The 23343-nt window shown below is 35.9% G+C and overlaps 4 protein-coding genes across 5 annotated transcripts; 2 read left to right on the top strand and 2 right to left on the bottom strand.

Moving 5' to 3' along the window:
* Nucleotides 1-1937, top strand: LOC105169056 (polyadenylate-binding protein-interacting protein 6; the record flags this gene model as incomplete). Its single annotated transcript, XM_011089363.2, is given in 3 exon segments — nucleotides 1-68; nucleotides 662-1098; nucleotides 1619-1937. Coding segments are annotated over 2 exon segments (600 nt in total). The 3' UTR covers nucleotides 1784-1937.
* On the top strand, nucleotides 2035-5364 carry LOC105168889 (dnaJ homolog subfamily B member 4). The gene is made up of 3 exons (XM_011089122.2): nucleotides 2035-3089; nucleotides 4039-4415; nucleotides 4675-5364. Exons 1-3 carry the CDS (start codon nucleotides 2925-2927, stop codon nucleotides 5111-5113), a joined length of 981 nt encoding a protein of 326 aa, XP_011087424.1. The 5' UTR covers nucleotides 2035-2924; the 3' UTR covers nucleotides 5114-5364.
* Nucleotides 5513-12013, bottom strand: LOC105168969. Of its 2 annotated transcripts, XM_020697671.1 has the most exons (6): nucleotides 11864-12013; nucleotides 9536-10514; nucleotides 8404-9451; nucleotides 7847-7967; nucleotides 6631-6690; nucleotides 5513-6541 (listed from the first exon to the last, which is right to left on the bottom strand). In XM_020697671.1, exons 2-6 carry the CDS (start codon nucleotides 10404-10406, stop codon nucleotides 5672-5674), a joined length of 2970 nt encoding a protein of 989 aa, XP_020553330.1. In that variant the 5' UTR covers nucleotides 10407-10514; nucleotides 11864-12013; the 3' UTR covers nucleotides 5513-5671. The 2 variants fall into 2 exon arrangements, with proteins under 2 accessions (XP_020553330.1, XP_011087545.1); XM_011089243.2 differs by having other exon boundaries at nucleotides 8404-10514.
* LOC105168745 (E3 ubiquitin-protein ligase At1g63170) lies at nucleotides 14997-19192 on the bottom strand. Its single transcript, XM_011088998.2, has 5 exons — nucleotides 19029-19192; nucleotides 17316-18125; nucleotides 16689-16814; nucleotides 15940-16231; nucleotides 14997-15626 (listed from the first exon to the last, which is right to left on the bottom strand). Exons 2-5 carry the CDS (start codon nucleotides 17969-17971, stop codon nucleotides 15423-15425), a joined length of 1278 nt encoding a protein of 425 aa, XP_011087300.1. The 5' UTR covers nucleotides 17972-18125; nucleotides 19029-19192; the 3' UTR covers nucleotides 14997-15422.

The raw sequence follows: 23343 nt of genomic DNA, 5'->3' as shown, positions 1-23343 counted from the left end.
TACAATTCAAGCGATCACCGGATTTTAGGGTTTTGGGACTGCAACTGAGTTTCATTCTTGGTCAACGTGTGAGTTGTTTCAATTTCTTGTTTATCGCCTGTGATCGTTCTGTCATACACTTGTAGTTTCTTTATTATGAATGCATTACTTCATTTTGTTCTTGAAATTTTTTGAGTTCGTTAACTGAATCTTGATTTGTTTACAACTTTTTGTTTTTCTGTTGTCTTTAGTAATGATCAAGTGGTTTTCGCTTGATTTTTGCTTTATCATTGGGTCTCTTGAGGTTTCATGGTGTGTGGATGGACGGATGAATTTGTATTTTTTTTTGTTTCTGCTTTTGTCTGAACAAGTCTTTTTATGTTTCTTGATTGTATGAACTTCTTCTCCCCCAAATACTACATGTGATTGAGGCCTTTCAACGGTATTTGGATATGGTTGTTGGTTCTGAAGTGTTTAGCACCCCAGAAATAGAGGATGGTGTGAAAATAACATGTTTGAAAAAAGCAAAAGTAATGATTTGTGTGCGATATTTTTGTGTTCTACTTGAGAATTTGCTGGTGGTTTGCTTCTTGGTTAAGCTGGATCAGTTTAGGGTTAGAAAGTTATTTGTTGTTTGACACTGCTGAAGTAGATCAATAATTTACACATTTCCATTTTGCAGCAATGAAGAAAACATCATCTTCTTTAAATCCATATGCAGCATCATATGTACCGCTCTCTGATAGAGGGGTTGATGATGTAAACAGAGAATTTAGTTCAGCCCAAGAATTGAATAGGGGAAATGACCCTGTTTGGTTTGGGCATCAACCAAAGAATACATTGCCACAAGGTCAGCACCAAAATATTTCTGAAAGTTATGCAAGTGCTGTCCAAACTGCTGAGTTTTCCAAACAAAAGGACCATCATGGTGGTGAATTGTTTGCTTCAACATCACAATATCCAAATGAGGTACCTGAAAAATCGAACTTCTATGAAGACATGGACTTGGCGTACCTTCAGATGACCTTTCCTGGAATATCATATGACTCCCTTCATGATGTCTATTTAGCCAACAATAATGACCTAGATGCTGCAGTTGACATGCTAAATCAACTTGAGGTAATTTTGAAGATTTTCAAATTTCAACTATATAAGCTTATGAAGATCTGTTCTAATTTTGATGGATTATCGTTTTATACTGAAATTCTATGTTTCTTGTATTTTTCCTTGTCATGCTACAAGTGGTTGATCATGCTTTTATGTTTGAACCATAATTACTAGATGAAAATTGAATCTTGCCAGCTTCATGTCATATTGTCCTTTCTTGGCTGCTGCTGTGGTTGATACTTGATATGCCTCTCATTTTCTATATTTGTATCATATGTTTGTCTCTTGGTGCATGACACTGTCTACTTTTGATGTTTAGCTTCATTCAATTTCAACGTTGATGTGATGTGAGTTTATCAAGATGGTGCTTAGAGGAAATGTTGGATTCCAACGCTAATAACATTTTGTCTTCTCAAATTTAGTCAAAACAATACTTAGTTGTACTCCTTTCAGATACTAATTACCATATTTCCACTTTTTAGGTTCCTCTATATGTATGATAGGATATAAATGACATGATTTATTTTTACAGATCAACCCAGACGATTCATCAGATAAGCTTCCAGACACTTTGGACATTGGTGATGTGCCAGAATCTGGTTTTGTTGGTGAGCTAGCATCAGAGGAAGTAAAGAACGCAACAGTGGAGGCAGGAGCCTCAACATCTCGTGCATTCAACTCATCTCCTACAAGCTAATCTGCCCAAATTTCGGACTGTGGGTGTTTTTTCAACTTTTGTGGATATAAAGTACAAACTGGAAATTTTTTTACCCATCTACTTCACTTTGGTTGAGATACCGTCCATTCCTTGGCTTCTGTTGTACAGATTGTATCTGCTTGTATTTCTCTCCTCCTGCGATCTTTGTTTGGTGAACGGTTATCATGCGGTGTGAAAAATCCTTTGGTTTGAGAAATGACAACAAATATGATCTCATTCATCGAAACTCTACAGCTGCAACTTCCTCCTCTCTCTCTTTCTCTCTCTATCTCTCTCTCTCACACACACACACACATATGGTTAGAACTTGTACACTGATGGTTGTGAAGCATAGAGATATTGTCCTGAAAAATCAGTGCTAACAAACATTGTAGGTTCACTTGAATTTCATCCTATTATAAGCTGTCCCCCCCTCAACAACAGATGCATACTTCACCTTTTGAATGATCGAGAGAACGAGAGAGAGACTGTGAACACAGAGGTTTCCTTATTGAAAGAGTAGAGAGAATCCATCCAAATATTATACGTAACTAATTTTTGACAAGCTTATGACGTAGTAGATTGACTATTCAACTTGTGTCGTCAAACAATAAATTAATGCAGAACCCATGTATAATTACTTATGTTAGAACAACAATTGATATGTCAACAAGTTATAGACATGCAAGAGACCATCATCATAATCATAAATCGTGCATTCACATCAGTTTTATTATATTATTAATTATACCAAAAAAATAAAAAATAAAAAATTGGGAGGCCAGCCTGCACCTCCCATCAAATGCGGTGATACTCTTGTAAATATTTACTATATTTGTTTCTTTTTCCCTTGAATTTTTGTTATTCTTTTTTCCTTCCATTGCTCAAACAAGACATATAACCACAAACAACTACCAGCATTCTTCCCCTGAAAAGAAGGGCATTCGTGTTTCTCAAGGTATTCTGAAGATTAAAAATCTTTCTGAAGGTTTTCATGAATGCAGATTGCAGTGAATGTGGAAAGTTGGGCAAGAAACAAGAACCCTTTTAGATTCTTGAAGTTGGGGAGGGAATGAGTAGTTGTTTTCTCAAATTCTTGATGAATTAAAGAGTTGTTTGGCATTGTGGAGAAAATAAGAGAATGGGGGTGGATTATTACAATATATTGAAGGTGGGGAGGGGTGCAACAGAGGATGACTTGAAGAAAGCTTACAGAAGATTGGCCATGAAATGGCATCCAGACAAGAATCCCAACAACAAGAATGAAGCTGAGGCCAAATTCAAGCAAATCTCAGAAGCCTATGAAGTATGTCATTCCCTTAACCTTCCCCTTTCCCAGAAACATAGAAAGGCTTGAATGCATTTTTCATCCTCTAACTTAATTTATTTGACGTTTTCGTCCTTTAACTTTCTAGCGTAGCATTTTGTGCTTATGTCTTTATTATTTTTGAGATCTCAGTCTTTTTCTTGCCGGAGTTTGTTGGGAAAAATGCATATGCAACCGTTTAAAATTGACTATTGTTTCTATTGGCTTATTTCTGCCACATTTTTGTTTTTTTAATTTAAAATTGTGAAAATTAAAATCATGTTGGACCAAAATACTACCTTAGAAAATGAAAGGACGGATATGCCAAATGACCTAAGTTACGCCACCAAAAATGCATTTAAGTAGATATTGAAATATGGATGAAACTAATAAAGTTGTTGTGGTCATATTCAAGGTGCTTTCAGAAATGTTCCATTGGACTGGGGGGGGGGGCGCGGTTGAGTTATCTTTTTCTGGTGTCCTTATCTGTTGATTCTGGGAAAAGGGAAAGATTAGATGAATTTCAATACTTATATTGGTTGAAGGGCTGCTTTTTTCTTTCCTTTTCATGCTTTCTAGGCTTTGATGCAACCCTTTTCTGCTATGATCTCTGCCATACTGAACTTTGGAATGCTGTGGTTGTATTATGATGAGATTTTTCTCCTCAGCTATAGTTTACTCCTTGTTGATAGAGGACTTGATTGAGAATTATCACTCTTTTTTTTCTTCAATATGTGATGATTGAGCATTACATTTCAGGGAACTAATTTGTAGTTATACCATTATCAAGAGAAAATGTACTTTACAGAATTATATTTTCACATCCTTTGTAGAAACAATATCCAACCTGAATTTTGAACTTCTTGCTGTGTTGAATCCACGACATTGATTGGATCATACACGCATACGTTTCTCGTTTTAACAACCTATATTTTGTGATCATCGTCAGGTCTTGAGCGATCCTCAGAAAAGGCAAATTTATGACCAGCATGGCGAAGAAGGTCTAAAAGACATGCCGCCGCCCGGTTCAACTGGAAACCAGAATGGGTTCAATCCCCGAAATGCTGAGGATATATTTGCTGAATTTTTTGGGAGTAGTCCATTCGGATTCGGATCTGCAGGAGCAGGGAGGTCGATGAGGTTTTCCTCTGATGGAGGAGGGATGTTTGGAGACAATATCTTCAGAAATGCTAGTGATGGAGCTGGAGTAAATATGCCAAAGAAACCACCTCCCGTGGAGAATAAATTGCCTTGCAGCCTTGAGGATTTATACACCGGTTCAACAAGAAAAATGAAGATCTCAAGACAAGTAGTTGAGGCCAATGGGTAGGCGTAATCTTTTCTTGTTGTAGCGTTAATATTGATGCTCTGATAAATGCACCAGTATGAATCAATAAAAGCAGCTGAATATGTAGAATGTGGATTTAACAGACCTTCTCATGCTTCTTAAGACATCGTGATCTATTTGCATGATCAGACTTGCAAGCAATGATTAGTTTTATCATTCTTGCATTTTGCACTTAGGATTCACCGGGTCAAATGAGCTCTGTCCAGTTATGCTAATCAAGAATGGCCTTTGTTGCAGGCGATTAGGGACAGAAACAGAGATATTAACCATTGATGTAAAGCCAGGATGGAAGAAAGGAACAAAGATAACTTTCCAAGACAAAGGAAACGAGCAGCCGAATCAGCTCCCAGCAGACCTGGTCTTTGTGATTGACGAGAAGCCCCACAGCACTTTCAAGAGAGATGGCAATGACCTAATCATGAACTATCGTGTGACGCTGGCGGAAGCAATTGGGGGCACGACCGTGGAGATAACTACGTTGGATAAACGCAATTTGTCAATCCCAGTAAACGACATTATAAGCCCTGGTTATGAGCTAGTTGTTTCAAGAGAAGGCATGCCGATTACAAAGGAGCCTGGAAACCGTGGTGACCTTAAAATCCGGTTTGAGGTTAAGTTTCCGACAAGATTGACACCTGAACAACAGGCCGGCCTCAAGCGAGCTCTAGGGGGTTGATTTGTAAGGGGTTGGTGGATTAGGATATTGTCTATGTCCGAGTCATTCTTTGTCATCTTTGGCCTCAGTTCATGCTAACTGATGCGTTAGTCTAGCAAAGCTACCTGTAGATGACTGGTGATCACCAAGAAACTGAGACTTCTTGGAGTAAGCAGAGGGTCTGTCAGAAAAACTATGTACCGAAATCGATTGTATTCTTGCATCTGCAGACGTTTCAGTAACTTGCTTTACAATTCTGCAGCCAAGCATCTTCTATATCATTTAAGGTGGCAATAACAGATCATTTGCTAACCATCCTCTGTTTTCAATGATGAATCACACAGAAAAACTTAAAAGACAAGGCCTGGCATTACATAAACCTTAAATTTAAACCATATACACAATGGGTTGAACAAGATATTAAAGGAACCTGATTTAGGAATCTCGAGTTAAAAGACAGATGAAAGCTGTCGGAATCTCAGCAACAAAGCTAAGTTCTACAACTAAAAGCAAGAACTAGTTGAGATACATAGTGGGTTAAACAAAATTTATTACTACCAAAACTGTGTTTCTGCCTAACTAGTACGGCCTCCATCTTGCACCATGCAAGGGCCGAGGCGGCTGCAGCCATTGACCACCACCTGGAGGTGGCCGTGCGAGCCCCACAGGCAACTGCGGATTCACCATATGTTGATTACTTGGCAGCCGGTGCGCAGGCTGCCGGTGAGCATTAACCACCGGATATGGTTGGTTGTGCCCTTGATTCTGGGCTTGTGGCCGCCACTCTGGAATATCATCATCATCATCATTCCACGGTTCAATACCAAGACCCCTATTATCTACCCAACTCCCTGTCGTTGTACTACTTGTCCCACTTTGGCCATATTTTTGAATAAGTTCTCTTACTTGATCCACTGGGCGTTGAGTCATTTTCACTCGACTCAAGTTTTGTGGTGAAATCCTAGGCACAGATGGGTTCAGACCACCAGAAAAAGTGAATTCAGGTAAGTCGTCATCTTCTTTTGCTGCTCGTGCAGCGGCCATAGGGCCAAACCCAGGTGGGATATCATCGTCCTCTTCGGGTTGGGGCTCGGGTTTATAACGTGAAACATTGTCAAACACAGAAACGGGAGCTCTAGGAGGGGTATTAAAATTAACATTTGATGTATCTTGAACCTTATTAGAAGCAAAAGGTTGCTTTTTGAAGCTGTGTTTGTTGTGTGACGATGAATTAGGTGATATAGTGTTGCTTATATGAGCTCTTCTCCATACAACTACACCAATTAGTCCATTTTCCATAGATTTATCGCTCTCGAGATGCGGTTCCTTGGGCATGTTCCTGTTTAGCAGTTCGGCTATCCTGGACGTAGGTGGGCACAGATAGAGTTCGACACCAGCAGCCGGCTCAGCGAATCCCAGCCTTTCATCCGCAACGTATGACTCAATAGTCTGCATAGAGAATACAGTTTTTAAGTACTAGAAAGGGAAACATCACAAATAGGGAAAGGAAATTAAGCTAAAAATGAAGATGAGCGTACCTCAGCAAGGTCAGAACGCTGATTCTCGGATGATTTGTCCTTCAAAACGAACTGGAGAACCTGCAGTAGGTGGTCTTGTTCAATTAGATTGAAATTTTTTATGTGAAAATTTTGTAATGGCGTAACTTCTACAAGAATAGTTTAAACCTTAACCAAATCCAATCAACTAGACAGTTTTACTGGCATTAATTTCCGAAGCATTTCACGGAAATGTACCCCGTAGCTTTTTAGTCAATGGCAATTTAACACACACCACAAAAAGGCATGAAATTTAAGACAATTCCTTAACAGACTTCAATTACCAACTCATGGGTTATATCGGATGTATCAGTAATTTGATTACACAAAAAGTTGGAGTTCCTGATTCCCATTGCCGTCCAGTTTAAGTTGAACATAAAATGTTCAGAATAACAATCTTATTTAATGGACGAACGGGAACTAAGTCTAAATTTTTTATATAAAGTACAAATTGGAAACCAAATTACACGACATGGAATTGACAAAGCAGCCAACATTTGCTTGCCCAAAATAAGTCTCATCCCACAAAGGGCACTTCAAAATCTCTGAAAATTTTATTTGACCTAAACAACCTCTGAGCCCTTGTCGACCAAACAGTATATTAATCAAAAAGGAAAAGCCTCTTATTAATATTTCATATCACACAAAGAAAAACGTACACAGGCTGAGTGGACTGTATTTGCAATATCGAGTGATAAAGTTTAAGAACTGATTAGCTTCTTCCATAGCACCATCAACACTATCTATCCTCTACAATTTGCTACGAAATTTCTCCTGAAAGGTGTCGGTAAAAGGTATTGATTTACTAGGCTTTTCTGTTGAAAGGTTTTCTTTCGCTCAACTTCCAAAGGCATGCCAGTGGAATTTCATAATCTTATGTCCTTGACTCATAATTACTAGCAAATATCGTAGCACATACTTAGACTAATTTCTTGTTTGTTCGATCTGACGAGTGAAACAAATTAATCATCCATGAAAAATCAGAGGCATTCATGTTCTCAAGCAAAAATATAGTAAATTTTAATCTTTTTGCAAATTTCCTATCCAAACTTGTATTGTACATCCCCAATGATACTAAACTAAGGTTAATTCCATAAAACATAGACAAGGAGAGTTGCGCCATTTGCAGACATAAAACTAATGGTCCATAAAGGAGGAGGTAGAAATTAGCTACAGAGAGAAGAAGGCCTTGATATACCATGACTGCACGAGTTCGAGACATAGGAAGGTCTTGGAGAAATTTCTCAAAAGCATCAAGTCTAACTCTGCCCTTGATCTCAAGCGAGGATGGCCACTCCATTGCAGGTGTCTTCTCACCGCTGTTGACAGAAATTATCATATCAGGAAAAAACAATTTTGTTATATATCCATTTCCAGTACTAGATTTCATGAGTAAAGAAATGTTGGTCAGACATTGCTAAGGTTGTCTTATCACATAACACAAGGACACACAAGTAAATGACACAACAAAAGCACCCCACAAGTAAATAAAACAGAGCAGAGCTAAGGTAAGTGGTCGAGCAGTTTATATTCAGATAACAGGAAGAATATTAGCTTAGTGCAGTTTATAATTTCAATACTTTCAACTAAGGCAATAACTGAGCGGAGTGGTTATAAGCAACTAGAATCACATAGAAATTGCACCAGGATTACTTCAAGTAGTAAGCAATGTAACAGAACCATAAGTCTCTGTGTATACAAAATGCACAGATGGGAAGCAACATCTATCTACTATTGTCAACCTTAGACACAAACCTTCGAAACAGACCACGGACAGTGACCGAGGATGATATATTCAACTGGAGAATGCCCTCCCATATATACTCAACATCCGATGCAATACTAGGGAGAGCTTTCTGCTCAGGACTCCCACTTGATTTCAAACTCATATCAACTTCATGTTTCTTTACATCATCACCCTTTTTGGAGGAAGTATCATTAGGAGAGCCCGGATCTTGATCAGCAGCCTGAGAGTTGTTTAAAACTTTTGGCCTTTCTGCATGTGATATTGGACTCTTCTCCACTGCATCTGCTGGTAAGTTTTCAAAAGGAGGTTCAGAATTCAGGGACTCCATAAACTCATCCAGCGAAACAACTGGAGGCAGAAGTCCCACGTCCTTCAGTTCATCCACCATCATTCCTTGCATTAAATCAGTCCCATCGGTCGGAATAATCAGACTGCCTGAAAAATCCTGGTTTTCTGAACCATTCTCTTCATCTTTAAGACCTGCCTTGGTAGGAGATTGAGTTTCGGTTTTAGGTTGAGGTTGTGTTAGCATAGAAGTACCACCAGAAACCTCATCAACAATGCCCTCATCACGCTCGAATTCTACTTGATATTCACCCTTGTGGGTTTTCTTAACCAAACGCCTCATATCAACTTCTGTGTCTGGTAAAACTACCATTTGTGCCATCTCTTCTGCTTTTGCCATGCGCCACTCTGATAATTCTTTTGAAGCAAGTTCTTCAGCTGACATAGAGCACAACCGTTCTGGTGATATTTCACCAGACATGACTCTTTCTCTCAGCTCTGGATTATTTCGATCTTTAAGGTTAAACAAAAGAGACCTACCCTTCTCTTTGTATTTTTTGTTGACACCAGCAAATAGTTTGAAAAGTTCAGCTTCAATTTTGAAAGCCAACTTCTCTGGTGTAAAAAATGCTACCTCGCCTCTATCTTTGTGCCCGCTGTCTTCCTCCTTCACAGACTGGGGCTTATTGGCATTTTGAGCCTCCTTCCCCTCCCGCATCTGCATATCAAAATCAAATGCCCAAGAAAGTCCATTTCCCTGTAAAAGATCATCTTTAACGAAAAAATTGTCACTAAATTGAACATCCTCATCAGGCAAAATGGGACCATACTGGAATTCCTGAAAGTTACTTGTACCATTCAAGCTGCTTTCATTAGGAGGAAGCCGAGAAGGCAACGCCTGAGAATCATTGGTTGTACCAACTACAGGCAATTCTTTTGAAGGTAGCATTTCCTCAGAACCAGAAGCCTTGGAATCCAAGGGCTTCTCATGAGTGATAGTAGGATCAGTCTGATCTTTCTCAGTATTTAGGACATTATCTGGCTTTTGATATGCCAAAGCCAGTGCAGCAGCTAGAGACTCCCTCATTTTGGACCTTACTGCTTCAGATGACTCAGACCGAGATTTGGATGCTGATTCCATTTGAGTAGTTTGCTTTCTTCCAGGCTGCCCACGCTGTAAGCCAGATTTTCCAGATATTGAGTCATTTCGCACCATTTTCTTATTCAACGAGGATTGAGCCTGTAAAGATGGAGACCCCGGATTGGGTTGCACTGGTCCAGTTCTCCTCTCAGACACAACTGGCTGCAGAAACCCAAGTGAACTGACATCAGCTCCCAAGTGTGCCGGGCGCTTGTTAGGCAATGGTGCATGCTGAGAAATAGAACTGTTTAACATGTGCCCCATCTCAGCCTTTCTTTTTAAAGGAAATGTTGTTTTCTGCCCTGTCATATTATTCAGCGTAATGGCATCTTCACGACCTAGCTGGTTTGATATCCAGGTTGAGCTCAACCCCATACTGCCAGCTGAAGATTCGACATGTCCCACTCGATTATTTGGTGCCACTAAAGTATTGAAGGCAGGATTACTAGGTATTGCCTCCACAAAACCCATTTGATCCTTTGATACAGAAAAATGCTGTGATTCAGGATTGTTCGCTACATGGCCAATCATTCCTATTTGCATCCCTGACAGTGGCAACCCCATAGATTGGGGAACATGATCCATCTGAACCACCTGCCTTTCCTAGATCAAGGGCTGATACTACCGAAAATTAGGACACATGCACGAAAGTATAGCTTTAGAAAACAAATTAGACAGACCTCCAAAAGTCACCTGCAGCCAATATCCACATGTTACCAAATGCTCAAATCAGACGGGCAATAAAAGCATTAGCAAATCTAAAAATTCATATAGAGCCTTCTATCTCAGAATAAGCTGAGAAGTATTTCATGATAACCCAAACAGAAGTAAAAACAGAATAAATAGGGCAAGCATCTCTCCCTCCAAACAAGGACAAGAAAATGGGAAAAAACTTGGAACTGCATGCCACTAATCACAACTGAAACTTGCAGGACCCTTCCTCATATAGAAATGAGAACAAGCTAACCGACATATCGCTCCAAACAGACTTGCCAAAACAGGTCGCATGTTACTGTCTTATTGATATGTGCGAATGAAAATAAAAGCAAAAAAAAAAGGAATAAATTAGTGTATTAGATATCACGTAAAACCTAAATAATTCAAAAGGACTCGCTGAAAATCTTTGCAGTTTCAAACTCCAGCAATGTTGCGAATGGAAGACACATTTTGAAGCATACTGAAGTTTTAGCTGCATCATTGCTGAGGAAAGTTCTCATAGACATAAGATAGCATAATTGAATTATCACCCAATTGGATTTCTCAACCAAAGAGTATGTAACACTATATTTTGTATAAGTTGAAGTGTCCACTCAATAGAAATCACTTATTACTACCAGTGAACAAGAAAAAAGTGGTAGAGCAACAGTAACGTAAAGCATCAGAAAAAGGATCTACTATGCTAGGAAATATAGGGAAACCAATACAACGGCAGACATAAAATGCTGAAAGCAAACCTATGATAGAGAACAAAGCACCATTATCAATACAAACATGCGCATGAAAATTGTAAACAAGCAAGGTAAGAAAAACGCAAAAGACCCAGCATAACAAGTGACTTGAAAAACCACATCAAAACTTTAACCACGAATTTACCTGATATCCAGAAAAAAAACAAAATAGAAATGAACAAAGACCCAGATTCAATTGCAATTCCCAAGCCAATTCTAAAAGCAGAAAAGTAAAATCTAAAATTTGAAGCAAATACGATATCGTCCGACCAGAGGCAAATAAATCCATAATTCACATAACACAATGTTTTATTCTTGCCGCAGTAAAATCAACTCTACCACTTACAATCGTTTGCAGAGGTGTGATTATAGTTACCAAAAATTCATTTTCGTCAAAAATTTACACTTTGGTACCAAAAGATTCAATTTTTTTGAAACCCAAAAATTCCATAAATCACAAAGTACGAATAGAAATGCTTATCATGTCCGATGAATGAAGCGCAACATCGATTCAATGGTAAGCATAGACCAACAATCATCAATACACGAAAAAAGAAAAACAGAAAATGCATCGTCAGAGGGGAAGATTATTACCTAATGATAAGTGAAGAGCTCGAAGAAGTCGAGTGATCAGATAGATGTATTTGCGTGCGTGACTGTGTAGATAGATAGAGGGTGAGCTTATGGTAGAAACCCTAGAAAGATCGATTTCTGTGTGTGTGTGTGTGTTCTTCAGGAACTGTGTGGTTGTGTTTATTGTTTATATACCTGTACATATACATGTATATGTATAATATGAAATGCGATTTTAGCGACTCTACATGTGAATTTTCTTTCATATGTAAGATGACAATTTACACCTTCAATTTGGGTGCATGACCCATAAAATTACATAATAGTATTGCTCGTGCTCTAGCTGCTAATTTATATTAGGGATAATTACACTCCCGTTTTTTCAGGTTTTGTGTAATCATATGTAAATTTTTTGTAATTTAAAATATTATATCTAGCACTTCTGTGGTTCGTTTTCATATAATAAATAAATCTCCCCATTAGTCAAATTTTATCAAATTTGATGATATCAACAAAAAACTTTAAAAAAAATTGATATTTACCCTCGATTGATTTATTCTTGACTTATTATAGGTAAAATAATTTTTTTCTAACTAAACTACTTTATAATAGTGAAGATATACCTCATCACATGCATAAACTCGTGAAGACGTATGAGGGTAATTTGGTCAAGAAAATATTTATTTGACTTCCAATAAATCAATAATAAGTTAATCGAAAGTAAATATAAATTTTTTTCCCCAAAATTTTCTATTAATATCAGCAAATTCGGTGAACTTTGACTAGTGAGGGGACTTATTTATTGGATGGAAGCAAATCTCATGGGTGTTAAATGTAATTTTTCAAATCATATGAAATTTACATGTAATTACACCAACCTCTGGGGATGAGAGTGTAATTATCCCTTTATATTATATTTGAATCGATGGATTTTCGACTTGATTAGTATCTGGAAAGAGGTTATAAATGAGATGAAAATTTTTAAACTTGTTGTAACATAAATATTGGTCAAATGCATATAAATATGTAACTAGATATTATATTTAGTAAAAAAAGAAATTGACAAATTTGAATTATTTATATTATCCACTTTTATATTTTGATAATACATATTTAATAATTTATATCTATATTCATTGTATATAATGTATTTAAGTTAATACATAACTTTTTTTTGGTAAAGGTAAATTGCATTAAAAAAATTGTAACGTACAGTTATATGACTGATGTTGTGTGCTATGGAATTTGTCATAATCTATACAAGACTATCGTATTAATTTTATTCGGCAATTCTGCACTAGGTATACGTAATCTAATTTCGTCCAGAATAATGTTAACCAATGTCCACGGGTCTCGATCCAATTGCTGAAATTTCCTCTTATTGCACTCCTGCCAAATGTGATATACTAGATATGCTAAAAGGTTGCAATATGCGCGTGCTTTCCTCGCCACTTTCACGCAGCAATTATCGCATCAATCATCCATTCTCTGTTTGTCCATGAAAATCGGACCTTCATGCGTAAGATTCGAGTACACTGCTTTGAATAAGGGCAAGAAAATAGCAAGTGTTGGTGAGTCTCCAACGTACCCAACGAGCAAAGAACACAATCGCTATTAAGATGCTGTAACCACGGACGATCCATGGTCGAGAGTCGTTCATGTAGAGCTAGCCATAAGATAAATGAATTCCGGGGGATTTTGAATGGGTCCATAAGGAGTGAATACCAACTTACCTTTGGGCCTGAAGAACGAAAAATATCATACACCCTCCTATTGGTGTAGGAGCCTCCCCTCAAAGTGATCGAGTCGTGTATGCCGTGTAGTGGAGGCAAATTTTGGGTGATGTCCAACATAATAATGTCCGCCCGTGTGTGTGTGTGGATGTGAGAGGCAATGGCCAATGCCATGCACCATTGTGAATAACCTCTCTAAGGAGCATGTCCGCCCGTGTGTAGGTGTGATAGGGGCCGTGTGGAAATATAATAATTAAGATCCCCATAGGATGCCAAGGATCCTGCCATATATATATTAATTCCCCATTGCGCATCGTATAATGGATATGAGGCTGTAGTAAATGTCGAATTCCAAGCAATTTGCGGCAACCCCATGCCCCGGAATTGGCATTAACTGTCCATATAGATTTGCCTTGAAGTCTCATAGTACAAATCCATGTTACCCATATAGAACCGCGGGATCTACTTACTTTGTGATTACAAGTAGTGTAACTATTATTTTATTAAAGATTATCCTAATGATGAGGCTTGCGATCCAATCAGTTGTCTGCTCTGAATTTATATAAAACTAATAGTTTTGTTCTGAAAAAACATCTCGTTGGAGAAAATAGGTCTTAGGGCTTGTAAGTCGCTCAAGCTTTTCATTTGTAAACAATATGGGAATCTTGTCAATATCATCAGTCCTCTAAACAAGTGGTTCGAGATGGATACTTGATCTCGCTCCCAAAGACGGTGCAAATAATGTGGCGTGTGTTTGATTGGTGTCTCATCGCACGATGAATTGTCCGCCTTGACTCTGTATGAGTCTGAAGGTTCTATCTTGTAACGTATCGTTAGAGAGACGAGACCTTGGGGCTTGTAAGTCGCTTAAGTTATTCATTTACAACCAATATATAATGCTTGTCATGTGATCATGAAATCTGATATCAGATTACAACCATTTCAGTATCTATATCGCACAATGACTATTAAATACTAGCAATTAAAACACATTCAGTGGGCCGATAAGGTCTTGCTTAAGTAGTGAAATTGAGGTCTTAAAACCAAAATATAATAGGTTCAAATTCCACGAATTTAAGTGTATAGTTTACTTTTAATAGAAGTATCTTATTTATTTGTTTACATTGAATAAATTTGTTGATTTAGAAAAACCTACGTGTTAAATCAATATTTGAATTTGAACGTATTGAATGATATATTAATGAATCCTTATAGGAAATGAGAAAAAAATGAGATGGTTGATAATTCAATGCAATTATAACTTAAAAAACGCACACAAACACTCATATTTTGTCTACCAAAAATAGTACAGATTAATAATAACTGAGTAATATCCTCTCAAAAATATAAGAATAATAATAACTTGAGTAATAACTATGAATGAAGTAGAATTTAATTTTGAGCATATGTTCCCTTGAGAGTAAACAGTCGAAATCAACCCTCAATTTGAGCATATGTAAAACAAAATGTAATATACAAAGTATATAACTCATAAAAAAGCTGAACTGATACAAGATGCATATAATATAAATCTCATATTGCCATTCTTTGACATAAAGTACATATCCATTCTATCCATCATTTTATGACTATTTCTCTGATACAGAGTAATTTTCGTCCCATCGTGTGGGAAATTGATTACCGTGTATGGACAGTGAGCTACGACGGTATGATCCAAGACGAAAATTACCGTGTATAGACAGTGAGCTACAGTGCTATAATCCAAGACGAACCTGTGAAATGAGTGCGAGCTTTTGGGCTGCAACAAACTCAACTGTAAACAAGTGGAGCTCCCTCCATCAAAACTACCAGTTGATGAATCAGACTGAAGAGTATCGGTAATGAAGTTAAACGGTTGTGCTATTTCGCAGGCTGGCAGTTGCATCAGTCAGTGAAGTCAGAATGGTCTCACCAACTTCAGCTTTGCAGAGAGGACAAGTTGCATTGATTCTCAGCCATTTATCAACGCATTCTTTGTGAAAGAAATGAGAGCAAGGCAGCTCACGGAGTTCATCATTGTTCACGTACTCTGATAAGCAAATGCAGCAAACCTGTGAAGCAGAACAACGCGTTAGTTTCTGGACCAAACAGACAGCTTTGGTTGGTATTGGACGGAGATATCAAGCAACTTCATTTGACATTCTCCCTTTACGACTATGGGAACGGAATAGATAACGGCAACAAAGCATCTAGGAAACTATTTCTCCATTGTTGGACGAATTAACCTTGGGATTCACACTTTTTGGGTTACTACCCTTTTTATTCTTAATAATGAAGTGAGTAGATCAAGTACTAAAAGCATTGAAATAAAGTTATATTCGATAATCAACTTTGATAATTTAAGGAGAATTAAATGGATCGTACTGCATCTTCTCCTGATATTGCACGCTCTTTCTCTGTTCCAGCAGCCACTATCCCACCTTCACCGGCACCCGAGCTATTATCCTTATCATTGCCACTCTTATTTTTCTTGACTTTAAATTTATAGGTCGGCAGAGAATTAATTGAGTCTTGAGTAGCTCCTCTGTTCTGAGGAAAATCTTCTCTGATGCCCAGGACTGAGATTATACAAGGGAGGCAGCAGCAGATTGTAGTGCACAGAATAAAAGGCATTGCATATCCAATACAGCTAAAGGCGAGAAATACTATACACAACCTGTAAGTGAAGAAATTGCATGCAAATTACGTACATATATAGGAAACTAGGAAACTTGATAAGGGAGGGATTGGTTATCAGTATCTTCTCATCTCACCTCATCTGATGGAATATTTTTTTTAAGATTTATTTTCTTTATAGGATTTTCCTAAAGTATATATCAAATACATTTCACTACTTTCTGAAAAGACACATCACATGAACTATAATCATTGAATTTTTTAACTTAGGTAACACATTTTGCACATCAACTATCATCATTACATTTTATCTCACATTCAAACACATACTCAAATCATCTCCATCTCAATCAAATTACTCTCATCTTACTATATCTCATTAAAATAAGATGAGGTCAGATCAGATCACAACCTAAACCTTTTCATGTGCACCGGAGAAGAGCATGTATTCTCATACTCCTCTGTGTGTGCTTGGCAAGTATGCATTCTTGCAATACCTGTACAAGTTGGGAGATTCAGCAGATGATGAGTGTCCTCCAAAAATCCATACATTGCCAACCACAAACCAAACAGCAAAAAAGCAATCCAAACCCATCTTGAAATATTCGACGTATACCTTAAGCCTGCAAGAGAAAGCCAGAATATTTGTTACATTGTACTCATCATACTGCAAGATCCCTGACCAGAACAAGTCCGATGAGAATAAACACTTTATAAGTCTTCAGTCATACATTGCTAGTTATTCTTTCTTCACCACATCTGCCAAAGATAGACACACTTATTGGAGAAGACAAAATATTCCAGTGAGACATGATCCAACTTCGCAATATTAGAAGAGATGCTGAAAAGCAATATTACATAAACCCACGTCTGAACATCAAGCATAAGAAACTTCAAAGAGCCAGTGTCTAATAAAGTTCGAATAATCTAGTAAAGCAATAGGGAGTAGCTTTAGAGACATTTAACAGAAGTAATAGTGTCGAGGAAAGATCAATACATGCATTGTCTAAGTCCAAGAATATGTATGAGGGATAGAGTTGCTGGTTCCACACTATAGAAACTATGGCATGCTTAACCAAGTCAGAATAGAAAACTTCCTATATAAACAAGAAAACTGTAAATACCTTGAATTTGGTAATGCAGTACTCTGAGTGCCTCTGGCTGATGTACCAGTAGTCAGGCGATCTTCCCCTTCCACGACTCTCCTAGTCAAGGGACCCGCATCATTGTCACCCTGAGAAGTATCCTGACGGAGCTGAGATGCATCCTGTTCAAAACCCTGGTTTCGATGTTTAAAACGCCAATACAAAAGGGGAACGATCGCAAAACAACCAAGAGCATAACCCACAATCCATGCTCTCAAAGGAGCACGTGGCTTCTCGTTCTTCGATAAAGACAAAACGATAACAGCAGCAATAACTTGGCTAAGTGTCAATACTAGCTCCACAGTTATCCATAAACCAGAATTCAATGGACTCCTTTGACGTCCTCGACTATTTCCTCTTCTAACTATCGACGGATTCCTTGGGTTTGATCCAGCAGAAAAGAGTGGAGGTTGATGAACAGAAACGCTTGCACTAGTAGAAGGATGATCTTCACCATGTTGCTGCTCCAAGCCACTGGCCGGCCTTTCATGGGATGAACTAGATGAAGAAGCCTCACCCGTACTAGGAATGTCAATAACATGCTCATTATCATTACGGCTATCTGCGCGCTCCATTAACAAAGGGACTTTGCTCGTTTGGCTTTTACAATGATGTCCCGATATGGGAAAAGCCATCCAAGTGCAGTGACCAGACACCACACACAGAAAGCATGGGATGATAGTTTAGTACCCTAACCTTTCAAAAATTAAATGGCTAATATGATGCAGTTACTCAAATTTCAATGCTGCCCCGTTCACTACTTCAACAAGATTACATAATCCTCACATCCTGTTAAAAGACATGGCGAGGAGATTAGTATTAACTCATTCTTTTTCCACATTTGGAAAGAAAAGCATGTGAGATGACCTTGTTTCGGGAGACAAAAGTGACAAAGCAATACTATAATAATGCAAAAGACAGATTTCAAAATTCTCCCATGTCGGCACTTATGTTCGACGAACTTTTCTCCAAAAAGCTTTTAACCTTAAGTTATCAGCAATCAATTCTTCCATAACCCAACAACAGAGCAGCAAAACCCACACAAGTTAACAAACAATCACAACTCCTTAAACAACAACACATCAAGCAAAATGACGAAATACCAAGTAGATTGAACATCATAATCCACAGATGCGAACTTATTACAATCCTTAACTTGAGCAACACATCAGAACAAAATTCAACAATGTTAAGCTGATACCAATACATACACACAGAAACAAACTTGCATATTTTCCAATAAATAACAGAACTTAAAAACCCATCATTATTTATAATCTATTCTTGAGAAATATCAGCAAACAAACACCATTTCACATGCTAAGAAACATAAAGGATCAACAAAGCAAAGACTGATCAAATTCAAACTCCACAACCACAATTCACTTTTAAGCCCACATATAGAATCCCCATTAGTACCATAACATTGACCATCTCCCTAATTCATATTTACAAGTAATAAAATCCACCCCCCACCCCAAACATTCAAACCCAAACCCAATATAGCACAAAAATGGTAAAAATAAGAAGAACCCATTAATCCAAACTACAACAAATTAACTACCTAAGAGCAATTTTTATATATTTCCCAAGAAACAAGATCATTTATACACCCAAAAGAAAAAGAAAAAAAAACACAAAGAGAAAGTAAATAAAGAGAGAGAGAGAGAGAGAGAGATGATAATTACAGACCAGATAAAGAAGGTGTGACGAAAGGGCAATCAAATGAAGCTTTCTGCGAACGAAAGCTTTGAATCGTTTGATAACTTTGGTTTTCACTCTTCCAACAATTTTTTGTTGTATTCACGCGATTTTCTTTTCGGATTTATTCACCCCTTCTTTTTTCTTTCTTTTTCTTTTTTTCTTTTTTTTTTTTTTTGGGTGCTGGATGATCGTCACCCCGAGGAATATTCTGTTTATTTGAAACTCATTTTTCCTTTTCAAGATTTTGTATTACAGTGCTGATTTTTCGGAAATAATGTTCACACATATATCCCATCTTTTTCCTACACTAAATAAATAAATAAATTTGTATAAATTTATTAAATATATATATATTAAAAAAATTGAGGATGTTGGAGGCACCCCATACTTCTACAAATATTTTTATTTTTTTGTATAAAAAAATGAAATAAATATATAGATTACGAAGTACAAATTATTATCGTATATTTCAAATATTTGTTGAATATATGGTGATTATACAACGTAGAAAGTGACATCAAAGATAGGAATGGTTGTCTAAGAGAAGTTAGGTGAGAAAAGAAGAAAAAAATTGAATTCATTGATTGGATTAATGAGCTTACAATTGAGCTATATATAGACAACTCAAGATTTTAATCCGTAACACAATGAGAAAATCCTAACAACAAAACGAAATGCATGAAAAACAGTAAAGGAATCGGTTGAAATATTAGAGTTGTTGGGCTGATGAAGATGGTGTAGAACTTTTCATGAAATTTCCATTTAACTATTGTACATGGGAATCAAATATATTCTGTAATGTCCAAAAACTTGACAAATCATAATATTCACATAAACACAAACTCTTACCTTGATCCATTACTTGAAATTACTTGCAGATCACCGATAACTCTTTAAGTGTAGATTATCCCCTCTAGGCTCTCCTTTCAGTTCTTCTTGATGGTTAGAAGTAGTAGACTATGGAATTATGTAAGACTCTTTTCTTACAATCATTAGTCTAACCTTTACAATTCTTTATGAGGTAGAGGAGAGGGTATCTTGACCCTTGGTTTTAATCTAATTCAATGCTAACTTAACCATCAAAGTTAGACCTTTCAATTACCACCATAAAATATCCTTAATGTGCACTCCTACACTTTATGTCACATGGACCACAATGGTAATATTAAAAATATTCTAACAGATGGTCGTTGTTCATCCTGAGATGGGTGACGATAATCTTCAAAATAATTATCAGTCCGATGGATTAGATCAAAACCATGGAAATTAGTCAGATTCAGCCTTTGAAACGACGTCCTAGCAACTCAAATTGTGTTATCCTTATTGGGTTGGAACGTTATTGTATCCTCTTTGCCTTAGAACTATTATTTTGATGGTCGCCCCTTTTCTTTAATCTACGGCTGTGATTTTATCCGGTCTTTCCTTGCATAAATGTAGTAAAATGATCATTATATGTGTTGGATTTTATATGTCACTGTTGATTTTTCAGAAATAAAATTCACATATATATAGCATCTTTTTCCAACATTAATGTGATAAATAAATTTGTATATATGTTATTAAAAAAATAATATTAGTTTGTATTAAAAAGAAAGAAGCCAAATTTTTTTTCTGTTGAAAAAAAATTACAAAAAGTATTCCATGAAAAAAAAATTACATTTTTTGTACAGTATGATCGGAATTATTGTACTTTTAACCCAAACTTTGTAGGTTAATTTTGGTTCCATTGAAATTAAAAAACAAATTACAAATGTGTCCTAAAATTGAACATATTTGATCTCATAGAATAAGTTTTGGGACCACATTGACAACGTTCGTTAATCTTGTGGACAAAAGAAGTTAATCTCGTAAAGTATGGAACCATAAGTACAAAATTCATTTTTTATGGGATCAAAAATATAAATTTGACTTTTATTTGGTTAGGAGTGGGCTGGGCCTTCCAATGGGCCAGGCCCCAATTCTTTGCCTGCAGATTACTCCACTTCTGTTGGGTTGTTTTGTCATCACCATCACCATTCACTTTGATTGCTAAACCAAAAAATAAAATAAAAAAAAAACCAAAAAATGTCATTTTTGCCTCTATAGTCCAATTATTTTAATATAATATCATTTGAAATATTTTTTTAAATTCGAATCCATTAATTCAAATACGATTGGATGTTAAAATCAAATAATTGCAAACTCGGATATTTCTTCAATAAGTTATAAAAAGCATTATTACATTCATACATTCGTAAAATCTATACGTATATTTAATTTTCAACTTCTTAAAAAAATTTCGTACTAATAAATTAAAAACCAAATGTCACTTTCAAATTAATGATTTCTTGAGCAGTACTATATAATGTCTGATAATATTTACATGGAATTATTTCCTATATGTTTCATAAATGAATAGATTTCAAGACTATGAATATCTTAAGAATTAAACCGGTAATAATATAATCATTGAATTCTCCGAAGTGGAATAATAAAAAACACACTCTTTTAAGACATTATATATTGATGAAAATATTATTAGTAGTAGTACGAGGAGGAGGTTGTTCTTTCCTAAAAGTGTGTTTGATTGGGGTGAAAAGTGAAAATACGAGAGAGTGAAAGTAAAAATGAATGTATAAGAGATAATTTAGCGTGATGGGACGAGAAATGGGAGTGAAGTAAAAACTTGATGCATATAAAACCCCTCTAAGTCCAATTGTGTTTCCATCTAAAATTAGGCAGAAAAAGTTAAATTATAAGGCCAAAAAAATATACCGTTTTTATTTTTATTTACTCTATTATCCATATATACATATATATATATATATATAATTTTTCTCCAATTCTTTTTTCTTTCCGCTGATAATAACGACATCGTACATAATTATAAAAGAAAAAATAACAAAATCACTGAAGAATCACTGCATCGAAGTCAACAATCAGGTAAACAAGCTTGAAAATAAATTTTATTTATTTAAACTAAATAGTTTAGAATAAATGAATAATACTCATTTTGATGAAATTTTTTATTAATAAAAAATTATTAATATTTTTATTAATAAGATTTTAAAATTTTTGATATACTAAAATTATATTAGAATAATATTAATTTTTTTCTTCTAATACAAAATGAAGAGAAGAATTATTTAGTAAAATTATAAAAATTAGTATTTTTCTTCTCAATCTGTTTTTCTCATACCAAACAAGTATAAGTATTTGAGACTTAACTATCATTCCGATCATACCAAAACACTTGAAGAAAATTATTATTCTTTTCCTCCTCTTCCCACTTTTCATTTCCTTTTTCCTCTCACGTGAATCAAACAAACCCTAAGATTTTATATAATTGATTTAAAAAATTATATACAGTATTCATGATGTGTGTTTCTATAAACAAATGAATCTATTTGTCACTAAAATTAACAGAATTTGCAGACATCAGCAAAAAAGGTTGAATGAAAATTCACATTTACCATCAGTTGACTTATAAACTTATTGTCGGTCAAATAAATATTTTTGATCAAACTACACATATAAAAGTGAACATGTAGCTCATCGCATGCATTAGCGTGTGAAAATGTATAAGTGTATTGGGCCAAAAAAGATTTAACCAGCAATAAATTAGTAATAAGTCAATTGGTGGTAAATGTGATTTTTAATTCAATTTTCTTTTGCTGATATGGCAAATTCCCGTGGATTTAGTGTGGATCTATCTATTAGACAAAAATAAACATTAAGATTACTACATATAATTTTTCAAACTATAAATAGTGTATGTATAATTATACCAAACCTCATGTGAAGGCAATGTAACTATTCCCTATTATTATTAAAAAGGGATAATCACACTTCCATCCCTAGCGGTTTGTGTAATTACACATAAACTTCTTGTAGTTTAAAAAATTACATCTAAAACAATTCACTTTCATCTAATAAATAAGTTCCCGGTCAATCACAATTCATCAAATTTGTTGATATTAATAAAAACATCGAATAAAAATGCCTATTTACCACTACTTAGTACTGATTTATTACAGGTTAAATAAATCTCTTTATGATCAAATAATCTTATACATATATGTGAGAAGTTATATCTTTATCGCTATAAGGATAGTTTATTTTATTAGATAAAAATAAATATTAGGGGTATAAAATATAATTTTTCAAATCACAAAAAATTTACAAAATGAAAATGTAATTATCCCTATTAAAAATAAATTGAAAACCATAGCCAATTTGGATACTTTTACTTGGAATTAACTCTGAGGTAATCATTTTGGTTTTATTGTGGGGAGTTGGGGGGCTGTTCATAAAATGAAAAGGG

The sequence above is a fragment of the Sesamum indicum genome, linkage group LG1, assembly GCF_000512975.1.
Source record: "Sesamum indicum cultivar Zhongzhi No. 13 linkage group LG1, S_indicum_v1.0, whole genome shotgun sequence".
NCBI lineage: Eukaryota > Viridiplantae > Streptophyta > Magnoliopsida > Lamiales > Pedaliaceae > Sesamum > Sesamum indicum.
Note: the sequence above shows the minus strand (reverse complement) of the source record. Positions and strands in the feature narration are given on the sequence as shown.

Bases quoted from the DNA above. Each gene is read 5' to 3' on its own strand.
- LOC105168745 (XM_011088998.2), bottom strand. From the start codon at position 17,971: ATGGCTTTTCCCATATCGGGACATCATTGTAAAAGCCAAACGAGCAAA. The intron at 16,815-17,315 runs GTATTTACAGTT...TTTCTCTTGCAG, and splicing joins ACTGCATTACCAAATTCAAG to GCTTAAGGTATACGTCGAAT. The intron at 15,627-15,939 runs GTACGATCCATT...TCTGCTTCACAG, and splicing joins CAATATCAGGAGAAGATGCA to GTTTGCTGCATTTGCTTATC.
- LOC105168969 (XM_011089243.2), bottom strand. From the start codon at position 10,406: ATGGATCATGTTCCCCAATCTATGGGGTTGCCACTGTCAGGGATGCAA. The intron at 7,968-8,403 runs GTTTGTGTCTAA...TTCTGTCAACAG, and splicing joins GTCCGTGGTCTGTTTCGAAG to CGGTGAGAAGACACCTGCAA. The intron at 6,691-7,846 runs GTATATCAAGGC...CACCTACTGCAG, and splicing joins CTCGAACTCGTGCAGTCATG to GTTCTCCAGTTCGTTTTGAA.
- LOC105168889 (XM_011089122.2), top strand. From the start codon at position 2,925: ATGGGGGTGGATTATTACAATATATTGAAGGTGGGGAGGGGTGCAACA. The intron at 3,090-4,038 runs GTATGTCATTCC...GATCATCGTCAG, and splicing joins AAATCTCAGAAGCCTATGAA to GTCTTGAGCGATCCTCAGAA. The intron at 4,416-4,674 runs GTAGGCGTAATC...CCTTTGTTGCAG, and splicing joins CAAGTAGTTGAGGCCAATGG to GCGATTAGGGACAGAAACAG.